Source organism: Ornithodoros turicata, chromosome 2 (assembly GCF_037126465.1).
Source record: "Ornithodoros turicata isolate Travis chromosome 2, ASM3712646v1, whole genome shotgun sequence".
In the NCBI taxonomy this organism is placed as follows: domain Eukaryota; kingdom Metazoa; phylum Arthropoda; class Arachnida; order Ixodida; family Argasidae; genus Ornithodoros; species Ornithodoros turicata.
Window position 1 is genome coordinate 135,148,185 of NC_088202.1, and position 15,772 is coordinate 135,163,956.

General features: G+C 45.3%; 1 protein-coding gene across 1 annotated transcript in view; it reads right to left on the reverse strand.

Moving 5' to 3' along the window:
* The window catches only part of LOC135386175 (corticotropin-releasing factor-binding protein-like), a 161,493-nt gene that overhangs the window by 69,182 nt on the left and 76,539 nt on the right, over positions 1 to 15,772 (reverse strand). Inside the window, exon 3 of the mRNA XM_064615942.1 lies at positions 6,733 to 6,890. Within this exon, the coding sequence (XP_064472012.1) occupies positions 6,733 to 6,890 (158 nt within the window). The remainder of the gene's footprint in view (positions 1 to 6,732; positions 6,891 to 15,772) is intronic.

A 15,772-nucleotide genomic window follows, 5' to 3' on the forward strand; every position in this document is an offset into this window, starting at 1 on the left:
GGAACTTGTAATTTCTGCTTCGCTTCGTTATTAATTGTCCAATTAATTACTTACTGCCCAATTCATTTTCTGTATATTCAGGCGTGAAGGAAGATGGGTTCGCTCCCAGGGTAAAGGGTCTACTTCCATTAGTGATTCTCTTAATTAGTGGTAACACACATCTATTTGGGAGCGTACCTGTATTATAGAGGCAGTTCCCCGGCTTGTTTGTGATAAAGCTTCGAAAAGCATTGTGTTCCTCGTTCATCCCAACAGCCGTATATCCTCATTTTATCAATTATAATAAAGCCGATTCAAATCGCCAAAGGGTTTAATTTTGTGAAAGCAGATCAAATCATTTTGAATCTGGATTTATATTTCCCCTGTCACATCAAACCGTTTTTCAGTCTGGATTTGCAAAATCTTGCACTATATCCACTAAGTCGGACTGAGGAACTGATAGAGGAATAGCTTCGGGGGTGGAATAATGGCTTCGAATCGGCCACTATTAGAAATACATCACGTAATCGCTGTAGTGCAGCATGCATGTCTCCCTCAGAGCAAATGACGATCAACAATTGCATATTTCGTCAATACAAAGAGATGGAGAACAAAACTGTAATGCGATTACTACCTGGTGGTGTAGCACGAGATGTTATTAACAAATGCAAACAACAAAGTGGAAGCTGCTTTAAAAAAACGCGGTGATATGAAGTGGAAAGGTCAGCCCGACAGCTTATTGCGTAGCTTACGTACAGGGAGCCATGTGGAACAAATCTTACCCATTCACTGGGCAGTCCATTTGGGCATTGCTCAATCGAAAATAGAATGCACGTGCCTTTTATGAGGCTTTATGAGGCTTTGATTCCGGTTTGAACCCAGATCTAGAATTCCGTATCTATAACACTGTATGGTATAGCCAATAGGTCGCTCGGTTTTACCTTCGGAAGTATCGCGTGTCGGTTTAATAATAAATTTCCACAAACAAACCGTGGAAGGAGAATGCGAGAAAAAGAAGGGCATGCTATTGGCACCTGTAAAGAAGACTCCAGCGGACAAGTTTCGATCTGTTATCCCACCAATATCGCTTTTTGACCTAAGGTTACGTTTTTCTGAAGCTGCCTCGGCTATATAGTGGTCGAATCAATGGTCCCAGTGGGGAGACCCTTTTGCTACAGTGCCATTGACAACGGGTGACACGCATACCGTTTTTTTACATGTAGTCAGTTTAGTAACACTAGAAGTATATAACTAGAAATATGCCATCACGTGCAGTTATCTGTCATCGAGGTAGGCAATTGACGTGTAATGCAATGCAATGGACGCAATGGACAATGGAGGCAATGAACGCTGGAATACCGAGCCCCAGTGCTAGATAGCGTGGACTGCAGTACTTGATGGTGACCATTCACACCTAGAGTCACGTCTAGGTCGTGACGCGTTACCTTTGCTTGACTTTTCTCGCTTTGCCCCGACGTCTTCCTGCTCCCTCTTTGATAGTGTGCCATGAAACATCCATTTATCTGCCGTTAACAGTACGTCTTATTTTAGCGCCTTTCAAACAAGTTGCATCTTCATTATAGCATGCCTTCATGCCTAGATAACGCTCTCGAACCTCAGAACCCACGTCTAACCTCATCCTTACAGATGAAAGGTCAGCGAAGGCGAATTACGCTAGTGGAAGTCCAGCTTGCACCTCTTTGATTGCCGGTCAAGTACTCAATAGGACACTATATACGCTGACGTCGAGCTCTCGTCAGCACGGCAAGGCCTCGTTCAGAACGACACGGACTCACATTCACACTTGCTACATTATTTCTTACGCACTCTCACGTTCACACACAGACGCATAAACCGGGAATGGTGGCACTGAATGGATAGTAACGCAAATTCTGGAGCCTGAATCGAAAATTAGGACAGATACAGCATTTAAGCCTCACCAACGCCAAAGTAATTATCCCAGAGACGTTACTATCTACTTAAGTAGAGCCTGACTCAGTTTGTTCATACGGGTGTGAATGTGAGAGTGCATAGATGACAATGTAATAGAGAATGTGTCAGGAGTGAAGTGCGTATGTGTCTCTTTCTGAACCAGGCGCTGATATGCTTACGAGAGCGCGATGTCGACGTAATATCATACTGGTACTGCACGTGAACCATAACACAGGTCTACAAATTTTTAAAACTTGTGTGGTTGAGAAATGAAATGTGCCATCTTCTAGTGACTTTTATGTCCTGAATTTAGGTATGACAATGAAAACAGTCAGTTCGCTCACTGGCTCAGTGGTTAGTGTGCTGGCCATGTCACGTCGAGATTGGGAGGTACCCGGGTTCGAATTCCGCTGCCGGCTGTGCTGTCTGGGGCTGTTCCTGGGTTTTTCCTCGGACGCTGTCAGATATATGTCGGCACAGTTCCCTTAGAAGTCGGCCCAGGACGCACATTCCCCCAGGGCGTCAGTCGTGATGTTGTCCACCTCTGTGAGGCCGACCACGACGAGCCCTTTCGCCACCACAACCACCACCACCACCGTCAGTTGGTGTTACCCTCAAACACACCTCAGTTATGGAACTGAGGAGTTTTCGTGTTGCTGCTACGTACTTTTCTTTATTTTTTTTTCAGTATTATGTCTGCAAACATAAAGCCGCACATACGTAGTCTGCTAAGAAGACTGCTCAAAAGTTATTTTTGATATAGCATATCTTGAATTTATCCTACTCTAAAGTGTCTAAACACTACTGGGAATCCTTTTACAAGACCTTGTCCAAATTCCCTCAACAACTCGTCCTCCAACGCCACTTACAGCAACTTGGTTAACCCAACGTCTTTTTTGGCCACTCTGCTCGGCCCAGTCCTGCACAACCAAGTGGGCGGTCACGACTCACGCTCTTGCGCTTCCTTCATGTCTCAGGCCTCTCAGCCAGCCTCTGGGTCCTCTTTTGTGTGTGTGTGCGCACCACCCCTTTTCCTCGTCTTCTTTTTCATTTTGTGAAGGAATAGCAAGTCGGCCTGCGCATGACTAATCATTGTATACATAACGTCAGAGCGACGTAATACATTTCTGTGTATATATGGACAGAAGGAGTTTGTTCGACAAAAAATAAATACACTTTTTTTTTCGAATATCTGTGTCTATTGCGTAGCGGCGCGTTTTCCTAGACATGCTCGGCGCGTACTACTGATAAATGCATCTTTTTTATGAGAATCAATCACAAAGGAACGGGCGTAATCGACCCGGCACTTGACATCGAATGGATCAGAATTGAGAACTGGAGATGATACACGACGTGTTAGATAACAAGCGCGCAGGATGTTATTTGCTACGCTTCTGAAGGATATCCTGTGATTTTGAGAGGTAATGATTTCTATCGTGTACTCCGTACTGTATAGAATTACGAAGCATATTGTTCGTGTTGTGAATCTAGAAGCACGGGCACCTCGTTTTCTTTGATGATAACGTCGATACTGGAAGTATGCATTCTCAATTACCTTTCTGGAAATGCAGCAAAGGCCAATTGAAACAAAGTCACACAAATTGGAACACGATATCTGGAAGAGAGACATCAAATCCAACGCCGGGACATCAATAAGGGGAGTAGCTGCCAGCAAATAATGTGCCATGGTGCTCTTAGGAAAACAATTCGAAAGGTTTGATGCCTGCTCACAGCTTGGGCCGTATAGACGTATCTACGGAGCGGGACGTTCAGAGCCGAGGATGAGAAGCAATATTCGCTGTATGAAGTTAGTATACTTTCCAAATGTAGCAGGTGAGCTGCGCATTTTGTGCCTAAAGAACAGTCAATGGAGAAAGGACTAGGAGAAGAAGAAGAACAACAAGAACAACAACAACAAAAACTCCTTTGCGGTTATAATTCCCGAAAACACTTTGAGAAAGGGCGAGTTGGTTCGCCGTCGAAGTACGAAAAATTTTTCCGCGATGTTTTTCGCACGTGCGGTCCTACGGATTTTTAAAGAGCACGTTGTGTCTGTGGAATTTCTCTAGCGCACCGTACACACGCAACACCAACTGCAGAACGCTTGAAACAAAAAATCTCAACCAGTAAGAGAGATTTCTTGTAAAATTGGAAAGCCTATAGTACTTCATTTGGTCCAGTGCGTTCCTCTGACACATGTACTTCAAAATGTTGCCAGGCTTTTTCGTGCCCCAGCACCCAGAATTTGCCAGCTGGCACTTTTTTTTGCCCGGCTTCAGTACGACCGGGCAGCGGGTCGTCCCACTATATCCGGTGTCGTCACATCCGCACTGCAAGGGCGGCGAGTGCCCGCATTGGCCCGCCAGTCGAAGTTCACGTGGATTAGCAGACGACAAAACCCGAAGACGAGCGACCGCGATGTCGCTTGCCTGATCCGAGCGGCTAGAACAGCTGTATTCCTGGCACTCATGTTCGGGTGGCAACGGTCACGTGATCCAGCGCGGGCAATTTCGGGGTGCTCAAGATCATACTGGTTGTGTCGCAACGTAAAGCCAGGAATTATCGCATCTGGAGCAAGCCAGTCTCACGAACTCACAAGCATTTGAAGACCACGACCTATAGTCCCGCAGGGTCCTGACAAGGCCCCCCTTAATTGCAACCATGTTCATTGCTTCCTACTGATACTACTCAGTTGAACACAAACTATCTGTCCCTTTCGTAGAGCTCGCATTCTATAAGGCCAAATTACTTGTAAAAGGGGCACTGAAATGCAAAGACAACTTGCTCTCGAATGAAAGTCCGTGTTTCAATCAGTGCAATTCAAACAAAATTAGGTCACACGACGTTACCGTTTAGAAGAAAAACGCGATGCAAACAGATCTGTCTTTGGCGGCAACGGATGGGATCCCCAGGAGGCAAAGATTGGCGGCGTCCAATGAGACAGCAGGAGAAGCGCGCGCATTCTACGCATGCGTATCGTGGGCCAGTGGATTGGGCCTGTTGATTGTATATATTCGCGGCGTGATGCGCACTGCTGCATTTTCCAATACCGATTCACTGAATTGTAGCCCACAACAGTTCTCGCGAATGTTCCACTGACAACATTTATCTTCGCGACCTTCGGAGAGCGACGCCAGTCCGCTTCGCAACGTGCACTATGTTTTCCACCGGGACTGCTGCATGGCGTGGCACGCACGTGCACGTGCAGCATGGACTAAAAACACCGATGAACGAGCTGAAGCAACGTTCTCTGCTTAGCGTTCGAAGCAAGAAAGAGTCCGATATAATTTTGATTGTACCTTCGCAACGGAATCAGAGTTTTGAATTACGATAAAAAGTCCAAAATTAACATAGCGTGTAACGTAATTTGAAGTGAACTTATTTTTTGCATTTTAGTGCCCCTTTAAGTGACAGAAAACTAACTTGTTAACTAAGCTTGCAGTCCATGTCAATTGACTTTCAGCTTCGTGAACTCACTTTTCACTCGTCAAAATTAGCTTCCGTGAACTGGTTTCAATCGTTTTTCTTTTCTTTTTTTTTGCACAGGAACTGAAGCTGAACCGCACCCCCAAAAACCTGACGCTTGTGGATATATCGCGGAGCAATTTTTCAGGGCCAACCCCTTCCCCCCGTATGAATTCTGTTATGTCGTGTTCCTTCTAACGACGTCTCCAGGGATGCCAAAGGAATTTGTGTGCCTGTTTTATTTATTTATTTATTTTACATTCTTCCGCTCTGTTTCAGCTATAAACGACAGGCAATAACATAAAGAAAGGACAAAGTAGAGGTATTATGAAAGGCTTAGTACAGAAACGAAAGAAGGAAAATGTGTTATTTTGGTTTCCTGCTATCTCGTTTTACGACGATAATAAGCCGTACTGGTCGTTTGCTTGATCTACAAAGTGTTTCTTTGCTATTCATGTACTTGTTCAAGTGAAGAGGGGGCGAATTCGCAATCTAACCACGTTTACGTGGACCTAAGACGTTTAACGGAAATCCCCTTCGTTAATAAACTTGCTCGAGTTCCGACTTGACGAAGCTATAAATCGATCATCTTACGGCACTGAAGGCTAAGCCGCACGGTACGAGAAAATAGCCGAATTCTGCCTTAACCAAAGTCGCGACCGAAGTTTTTTTCGGTGTATTGGAAGCCGAATTTCGGCCGAAGACTTCTGACCCCGGCGTACATCACTTTTCAGCCACCGAGCTCAATGAGATAATCCCATACTCGTAGGAGGAGATGTCGCAGAGGCGGGAACAGTCAATTAGCCGTTTTGCCACGACATTGTTGCTATAGTTCTCCTTCCGGTTGGGTACCATTGAATGCTTGTTACTTCATCGGTTGACGACACCTCCGATTCCAGAACAGAAATCCTGGCCTCGCCAGATCCGACCGATTTCGGCATGAAACTCCGTTCGCCGAAAAAGGTCCGGTCCCGAATTCGCTTCGGAAAGAATTCGAAGTGTTTTCCTCCCTGCGGTTCACGCTTTGCAGTTCTACGCCTTCTTTGTTTTCCTTTTCCTTCCTTCCTCTTTCTTTATTACAAAACAGCGCTTTTCAAGTTTTTATTCACTTTACCTCCACAAGAGGATGGTGTTAATCGCACGCGCTGCAGTAGATTTGAAACAGATTGGGACATCAATGCACACTAGGCACAGCGAAAGCAATTAACATTCCCTTCGATCACACATCAGAGCTTTGAACATGAATGTTGTGTTCTCCTGGTGTCATGGCTTCTTTTGCACATTTCGATGCAAAATACTTGCTCACGTCCTGTGGTCGCCTCGCGTATTAGTGACGTAAAAGCAGAGGTGACTTACCGTTAGTAATCCTCCTTTCGTACAGCTTATGTCGAACCGTAGAATTTGAAGTTCGATGACATAGTCCGGGTCGGCGGACACGTACAATGCACACACGTTGTCACTTCCCGTCGATACAAAGGTGTACTCTCCTTCCCTCGACTTCTGAAATATGCACTCTGAAAGATAAGGCAGAACGAGGGACGCTTTAAAGACCTAATTACCTTCCAACAATAGCATGATAATTACTACTCTGAAACTTTCCAAACAAAAGCGCTCGCAGTGCATGTTGCTTCCCTTTTTGAAATTCGTTTTGCGAGCTTAGGGGCATTCGATAAATGCAGAGAACCCAGGAGAAAGTAGTGCGTGTAAACCCCTTACTCGCAACTACGGCGGTACGGAAACTTGCGTCACAAAGAAGCGTCATCATGACCGGAAGGGGAGAGCTGGGTTCCAGGAAAGGGCACTTGTTCGCTGCCTCCTATTGAAAGCAAAGTAGGACCGAAGGTCGCGCCCCTTTCAGGGACCATCGTGGTCACCTCAAGACCGTGGCTTTCGGACGCCACCTTGTTCGCACCCCTAGCTTTCAGCGTAGTTCAACTCTACCAAACACCAGCGGCATGGCCGAGTGGGCTAAGGCGTCCGCTCGTTGGCGGTAACCAAGGTCGTGCTGTAGACTGGGAGGTGGTGGGTTCGAACCCTGCCGCCGGCTGTGCTGTCTGAGGTTTTCCCTGGGTTTTCCGAAGACTTTCCAGACGAATGTCGGCACAGTTCCCCCTGAAGTCGGCCCAGGACGCATACTAATCCCCCTGTCCCCCACTCCTTCCTGCTGTCCTCTCTCCATCTGTCCACATCTGTACGCCGCTCATAGCCACAGTTGCTTCGCGGCGCTAACACGCAATTAAAAAAAAAACAACTCTACCAAATTGGTGGCGCTGTCGAGCACTATGACGTCGTTTGTTTACAAACAGGGAGAGGTCTATTGCGTGCGAGCACGTGAAGGTTGTTTACACGTGCTAGGATTACGCGGTGTTCCGAAACTTCAGGTAATCGCATCACGCGAATTTATTATGAGGTTGCTGTCGTCCTGCATTCTGTTATGCAAGTCACGCGAGCAATGATCCCTTTATTTCAAATGGATGTTACTTGTTCACAAAATTTTGTACACGCGCAACATTTGTACTTTATGTAAACGATACACACTGATTTTTTTTTTTTTCTCATTCCCATCCTTTTATTTAACGATACCATGGCGGGAACTTAAGAAGATCGAAGACGAGGCACACACAACAAACCGCCTCTAACAACAAGCTTGACGCACACACACACGCACCTATACACTAACCTTCCGCCCCCTGATCAACAAACCCGATCTTAGGCAGCTGGAATGCAATCCATATCACAGGCAAGTCTCTAGTATGGCTAACCGTTCCCTGTGCTTTTTTTTTCGACACCATTAACCATATCCCCCTATCACCCTTTATCTATTCCTTTACCTTTTTTGTTTCTCAATCATTAAATATAGCCCCCCACCCCACCCCATCACCTCACGTCCTCGTCCTAATTCCCGCCATGGTGTCTTTAAATGGTAGCCAACTTGCCCAACGCAGTGTACTTCTGAATTCCTATCCTAGTATGTGTGAAATAAGATATGAGCTCCAAACTTGAGTAGCTAAACGATTAACAGAACTGCTTGCCATGGAGTACGCCTCTCGGTGCAGCTGCTGCATGACCATCGACCGTGTAAGACTGCTAAATGCTGATGAGTTTCTTTATTTTGTTGTGATGTTTTCTTGAATTTAGGCTCAATTACTCTACTCTACACTCTACTCGTCCTCGCAGGCTCTCTCTTTCATTTTCTATTTACCGATGAAGTACAACTGAACTTTTAAGTGCAAACTTTCGCGACGACAAATACTTCGCAGTATCGCCGAGACACAAATACACGTTCTTCGGTGCAAAACTAAAAATAAAATAAAATACAAAAGCTGTACTATTTTGTTGCATCCACGAAGATAGTTCGTAAGTTGTGCCATATGTTTCACAGTAGATATGCTATCTGGCATAGTTTGTGATAATTTTACATGATATATTTCTATTGACTACGGTGGAGTTGCAAAACCCTTCAAATGGTATATTGCACGATGCAATTACACAGAATGGAAAACACAGAACCATTTCTCTCTTCTCTCTGACCTGACAAGAGGGAAGCTGCCTTGTCAGCGCTTGTGACATTTATTCAGAGTAGCGCGTTGGAGTCAGTCTATTAGGACCGTGTGATTAATTGCAGACCTGTAAAAATTACTTTTGGAAAGTAATTGAATTACGATTACAATTACTTGTTCACAAAAGTAATAAAATTACAGTTACAATTACTCATTTTCTATTGTATTTCAATTACGATTACAATTACTGAAAAGAAGTAATTGCATTACACTGAATTACATTCACAAAGTTGACCGCAGCGTGCAAGATTTGATGTACACATTTACTGCACATGTTCTGTAAGATGGTGGTAGTTGTGCTTGTGGTAGAAAAACAGGTCAGAGAAGTCTTACACAAGGACAAGTCTCTTGCCATGTTAAAGAAATACCGAACATCGCAGTCGAAAGGCTTTCTTTCTTCAGGTATGTGAACAAAGTGCACATTATGAGTGCAGCTTGTAACGTCCATTGGCTTTCAAGAGTAAGGTATTCTCAAAGTTCTTGTCTGTAAGGCTGCACCGTCTCCTTGTCATAACCAGACCACCAACCGAAAACAGACGCTCCACTGGTGCACTGCTGGGCAGCCGAACATTGTACTTCATGAACACCTCGAGCACACAAGGAAGGTCTTTCAAGCACTCGAACGACTCTGAAGTGCGGGTCAATACCCACAATTCGTGCTCCTTTTCCCATGGTGCAAGAGTTTTGCTCCTTCCACATTCGAATGTAAAAAAATCTGTACCGAAAAATGTACCGATCTGAATCGAGTCTTTGGGAAATCACTGTAAAAAAGAAAAAGAAAAAAAGAAACGGTGTGGAACTGACTTCCAAGATAGCGTTCAAAGTAATTCCGAAAGTAATTCAAAATGCGTTACGCGTTACTTGCAAAAGTAATTCAATTACAGTTACAATTACATAAAACCTAATGTAATCCAGAAAGTAATTAATTACAGTAATTCAATTACTTGTAGTTAATTACTTTACAGGTCTGATTAATTGTGCGCTACGTCGATGATTTGGCCTTTGGCCGATATTTATAGCGAAAGCGGCGGGTTTTTCTTTGGGGGTGGGAGGGAGATCTGTTTATGGGAGTTGCCGAATTTGTCGTGCGACAAATTCCATCTCTCCCTATTTTTTTTTTTTGCCAACCTCAACACCTCTGTTTTTTTCCTTTTTAATAAACATATCCACCCCCACCCCCTTGTTGCATGAAAGCCATCTTGATAGGTACGCACACTTGTTTCACTCAAACACCTATATTCTAGCATATTGAGCATGAGTAGTGTGTAGGAATATCACCTAGATGATGAGGGCAAGAAATACGATACACGACAACGAAGAACATATTCAACTCAATTCAATTCAGGAATATGGGTAAGCATTGCACTTGTCCCATCCTACAGTTGGAAATACAAATTCAATTCAGGAACATAAACGGGGCGCTCGCTAGCAAAGCTGCTTCACTAAAGCTTAAAGCCTTTCTAGAAAGTAGAGCCATTAAAGCTTTATTGACGAAATATGCAATAAAAAGGGACACGCAAGAAAACCAGTTACCCGACAACGTGCCGTTTCTTAAGCTGAAAGTCCATGTCAGCGAACACCAAAAATGGCGACGCACGCGACTTATTAACTTGAATTTTTTTATGAGGTAGATGATGATGTGGACTAGAGAAAGCGTGTAATGCCTTGAGGGGACCCCCCTTTCAGCACTGTCTGCATATTACTCCAGACCCTCGCTGCTAATCGCATGTTCCTGTGCATGCTTCTAAACGGACTGGCCACGTGTATAAGGACAATTTGCCTCGGGGCCATCGAATACGCGTACCTATAGAACCGTTCAACGTGCCATATAGCCATGGCGTATGTTGCCGAATTTTTAATAAAAATAGGTATGAGAGCAGCATATGTGCCGTTTTGCGTGTGTGTGACACGGCCATGCAAACATTCTGCCGAAAGGTGTGTTGAACTACCAGATCGCTAATTACCTAAAGTTCATTCTTCAACTTGTTATTTAGAGGTTTTCGTCGAAACGTGGGATAGTAGAACTCTAGCTAGTCATTATTTAAAGTTATTATATTTAAATAAAAACAATTGAAATATCAACCAAACTTCAACTTTAACTATCAAATAGCAACTTCACTGAAATATACAGGGTGTGTGCAGAAAAACATGACCCGCATTTTTACATGTAACTCGTTGTCTACTTAGCCGAGGAACTTCCGGTGGCGCACGACGGCGCATTTATGCGTGCGAAATCTGTAGAAAAATTGTGGAAGCCATACCCAGCTTAAAAAATAACGGAACAACGAAAACGTCGGCTTCCGTGCATCAGAATAGGGCAACATGGTGGACAATAGGGTGTATGTGAAAGGGCAACGTGGTGCACGTAGGAGAGTTGTGTTCAAGTACCGCTAGGGGAGCTATCGGTGCATAAATCGAAACGATGTCCCACATGGATGCTCATCTGCAGTACCTCTAGCGGTGCCTGCACATAACTCTCATGAGACCGAAATGCACTACCATGCACTGTCATGACCGCCCTATTCTAATGCATGGAAGCCCATGTTTTCGCGCTCTGTTTATTTTTTTACACTGAGTATGGCTTCCAGGATTTTTTTGTAGCTTTCGCACGCATAAATACGCCGTCGTGCGCCACCGGAAGTTCCTCGGCTAAGTAGACAACGAGTTACATGTAAAAATGCGGGTCATGTTTTTCTGCACACACCCTGTATATTACGAAATTTTGCTATGCAAATTGGCCGAAACCGGAGCCACGCGCATCATGAGCACAAGAAGAGACACGACCTTCACCTATGGCAGCTTTTCTGGGCCAGTAGATCAGCACCTACTCCAATCAGCTGCATCGCTTCCAAGCACGTAGCCCTCTGACGTGGAGCGCATCTTTCTCCCGGCGCTCGAGATACGCTTGTTTCGGTTTCAGCTCATTTGAATAACAAAACTCTACGGTGGATATTTTAACGTAGTTGCTCGTCTCGTTATTTTAAAAAATAGGATGGCTTTAAATTGTTTACATAATATTAGAGAGGTTGCAAAACGCACTTATCACTTTTCAACATTGTGGGTGTGTACACATTGTTGCGGTACAGCAGCACACCACAGCTTAGCAAACCACGACGCTTTGGCTTGATTGCAGGCATCAAGTGGTCGTCATGCAGGTCACCGTACAATGCACCGTTCACAGTGAGTCCTTGGCCATGTAATGTTTCAGTATTGCGCCTACCAGAAGACCGCGAACAGGAGCTGCCATGAACTTCTTTGGTGTTGATGACGTGGTGTGCCACCACTCCTTGCTTGCTTCCTTGGTTTCTGGCTGGGCTTATTGGATCAGTAGTGGGCATAGTGGTCACCGGTGACAAGGCGTCGACGAAAATCGCCTTGCTCAGAATAATAGAGTCGCGGTAGCGTCTCGCAAGCATCCACATGCCGCTCCTAAGGTGGAGGGTAAGTTATTTTGGTACGTACCTGCTAGACACATTGTGGTACTGCAGAATGTCATGTATGACATGATGCGCCGAGCCCTGATTAATGCTGAATTCTCCAGACACTTCATCGACGGTGACACGCCAATTTCCGTATGAGTCGTTCGATTCCACATATTGCTTCCGGCGTCGTTCACGCGTGAGGCAAGCCCGAGCGACGTGCGCCAGTCAAACTTGACACGGCACATTGGAAGGGTTCTCGGGTTGAAGTCTATTCGGGCGGGCATTGTCGTGTTGAAGCGGAACCCCTCGCTGAGCAGTCCACGAGGTCTCGCTCTTATAGTGGACTTCAGATGTGTCACTAGCAGATCACAGTAAGTCTTGGCGTTCACCGTATGCTCCCTATGCACCTAATGTTTAACACTAATTCCCTTGTGATCCCTCCGAAAGAGGGTGAAAGAGGGAGGACTGTCGCCGCACTCATTTGACTTCGATATTTGGGGCGATATGTTTACATTCGAAACTTGGGTTCATACTAATGCACATAGCTTTCGTCACGAGTAACTATGGGGCTCGAAAATTATTCCTCTTCCTCCGCGTATAGCGTCCAAGAAGCGCTGTACATGCGTCGACATGGCGTTCCTTAATTCCATGTGTAATGCTCCTGGGTTAACCATCTCGCGGACAACTTTGCATGCCGCAGCTTATCCCGTATATGATGAACACCGGCTGACCCAACCAATACTAGCACACACATAATAACTCTTTGAGATCTTTGGCAGTGATTATCTGCGTTCACGAATAGGATCATCTGCAGCGGTTTCGGCCATACCGAAGTGTCGGGACGGCCCGGACATGGCAAGTCGAGCACGTTTGTCTTGCCTCTTGCAAACTTATGTGCCCACTCATACGCCTGTTAGCGATATGCACAGGCACCAACAACAACACTGTGCCTTCACCCTATGTTGATCGGCATCACCCCTTCGCTCATATGAAAACGGACCGCTGCCCTTCCCTCGTGCAGACCTGCTGCAGGCGTGCTTGCAAGTGTCACAGATGTCACGAAACACAACATACAGAGTAGAAGACCTGCACTACCACCTATATTAATTATAAGATGGAGTTAGGAATTGTAACTAAACTTTTAACGTGATTTATTAACCGCACTGGTAGTTGTGTTATACATTTATCTGGCAACTTTCGCAACCTGTTTAAAGGAGCTATGAACTCTACCGAGCTAGCCCGCCGACTGTGTCGGCTCCAAGCGGCGATTTTAACTTGTTGGCTGTGGCACCTTTTGTATCGATGAATCTGATAGGTCGGTATCTTCGCCACATATAGCACGCTGCTAGCCAACCATCATCCCTAGTGACAACGTTCATTTTTAACATACGGCGAGCCCTTTCACTATCACCAACACCACCACCATCATTTTTAACATAAGTAAAATCACAGTACCATTACCACCATTTTTAAGAGTGTAAAGCAGAACGTTATGTGTACCTCCGCGTTGGCATCTGATTGGGTGACACAGTTCTTCAGATGACGTAACAACGGATAGAGGTGTCTGGATGGCGGTGCGTCTACTCGCCCGTATCGGAAAAAAAAGTGCTTTTTTGTATTAACCCTGCACACGTTATGAAGGAGAAGTAGTGAAGAATAAATTGTAAATAGAATTACGAAGGGTAGAATAACAATATTACACCTATTACACCCGTAGCTAAATACATGCCGATAGGAGTTCTTATACCTGCCTTAACATGTTTTGCACTTGTGCTTACGAAACGAAAAAGAAAAGAATAAACAAGGAAAGACAGTGATAATAGGTCACTGGAGCAGATCTACACGTATGGTGTGCCGGCCTATTTGTGTGGCCACGTTCTGCACGTGCAGCAGGGTAGGACTGCTGATAATGGACCTTTTTCACATTCGCGTCGTATCCTAGCGGATCTCCAGCGAACCACCCTCGGTGCGCGCCAAAACAAAACCACGTGGGTAGCATAAAGGATCAAAATCGGTCTTGCAGTCGGGCCGACGAGTTCGCGCGGTGTCCCCACTGGTCCCCACTCTCGACGTCTCCATTAGCTCTAGAGTACGCCAACCCTAAAAGGAGCAGAAAAAAAAAAGTTGCGTTTGCGCAACGCAAAACGGGTGTTGCGCAACACAAAATTACAGCGTTGTGCAAAAACAGCAAAATCTTATTTTAGCACAATTGCTGACCCGTAAGAGTCGGTTGGGAGTTTTGCAGCGCATAATAGCGAAGCAGCAGGATGTTGGAATTTCTTTTGAAAGTCAGACGGACCTCGCACAATAACTATAGTTACGTTCAGTATTCTGGAACATTTTAACTATGGGTGAAATCGGGCGTGTCAGAGGAGCCGCTTCCACGAATAGACGACGGAGACCTTGCGTAATGCAGCCCCAATTTAGATTGGCAGATTTATTCGGCTCGTTTGATTGCACTCGTTCTCTGCGTGAAGTTTCCTTGCAGCGGCATCGAGCCTGATTTGTGAGCTGGAGCGGGAGGGAGGGGGGGGGGGAAGACACATACTTTATGACTCTATGTATTTACGCTACCTGATATATTGCACCGAAGCACTCAGCAGTGCTTCGTTTTTTCAAAGAGAGAGTATATAGCTTCCCTCAGGTTGGAAGAAAATAAAACATCTTATATTGCGTTGGCTATTGCGGATTGGCCTGTCAGAGGCTGGCCCGAGACGCAAGATATGCGAGGCCTGGAGGCAGCAATATACCAGTTGACGATCACGTAGTGTGTGCGCTGTGGGATATCTTATGTGCACATAATTTAATGAACATTGCGATTTTATTTCCGCGCGTCCAGACCGTGACATTTTCGTTAGATTTTTGCCGTGTCCATAATCCATATACAGGGTGTTTGCTCTAAAGTGTCCAAAAATTTTATTTAAAGCGAGCGATAAAAGAGAAACGAGCGCTACTTTTCAGCTACCTGACTAAGAAACAGGTGCTACTAGTGAAGCGGTACCTGTTTCTTACTCAAGTAGCAGAAAAGTGCCACTTGCTTTTCTTTTATCGCTCGCTTTATATATAATTTCTGGACACGTTAGAGCAAACACCCTGTATAGGTATTTAAATTTCTCAAGCTATCCAGGGAAAGGTACACCTTCGTGCGCAATGGGACAGATCCTACGAGCAAACACGTCTTCAAAGCTGGAGTCCCCACAAAGTCGTTCAACGTTGGGTTGGTCACCCTTTTTTCCCTGTGAACCCATGTACCATGTGCATATCAACTTGCTAGCGGTGCATAGGGGAAACCATGTCCGCCCTTGAGGGAACGTTACAAGATTCCGTTAATGTTGTCGGTAGCTACTTCATCCAACGAGGAACGATCGCTCCCACCGAGGAGACTGTTCTCTTGCCCCTCACGTGGAAGCACCA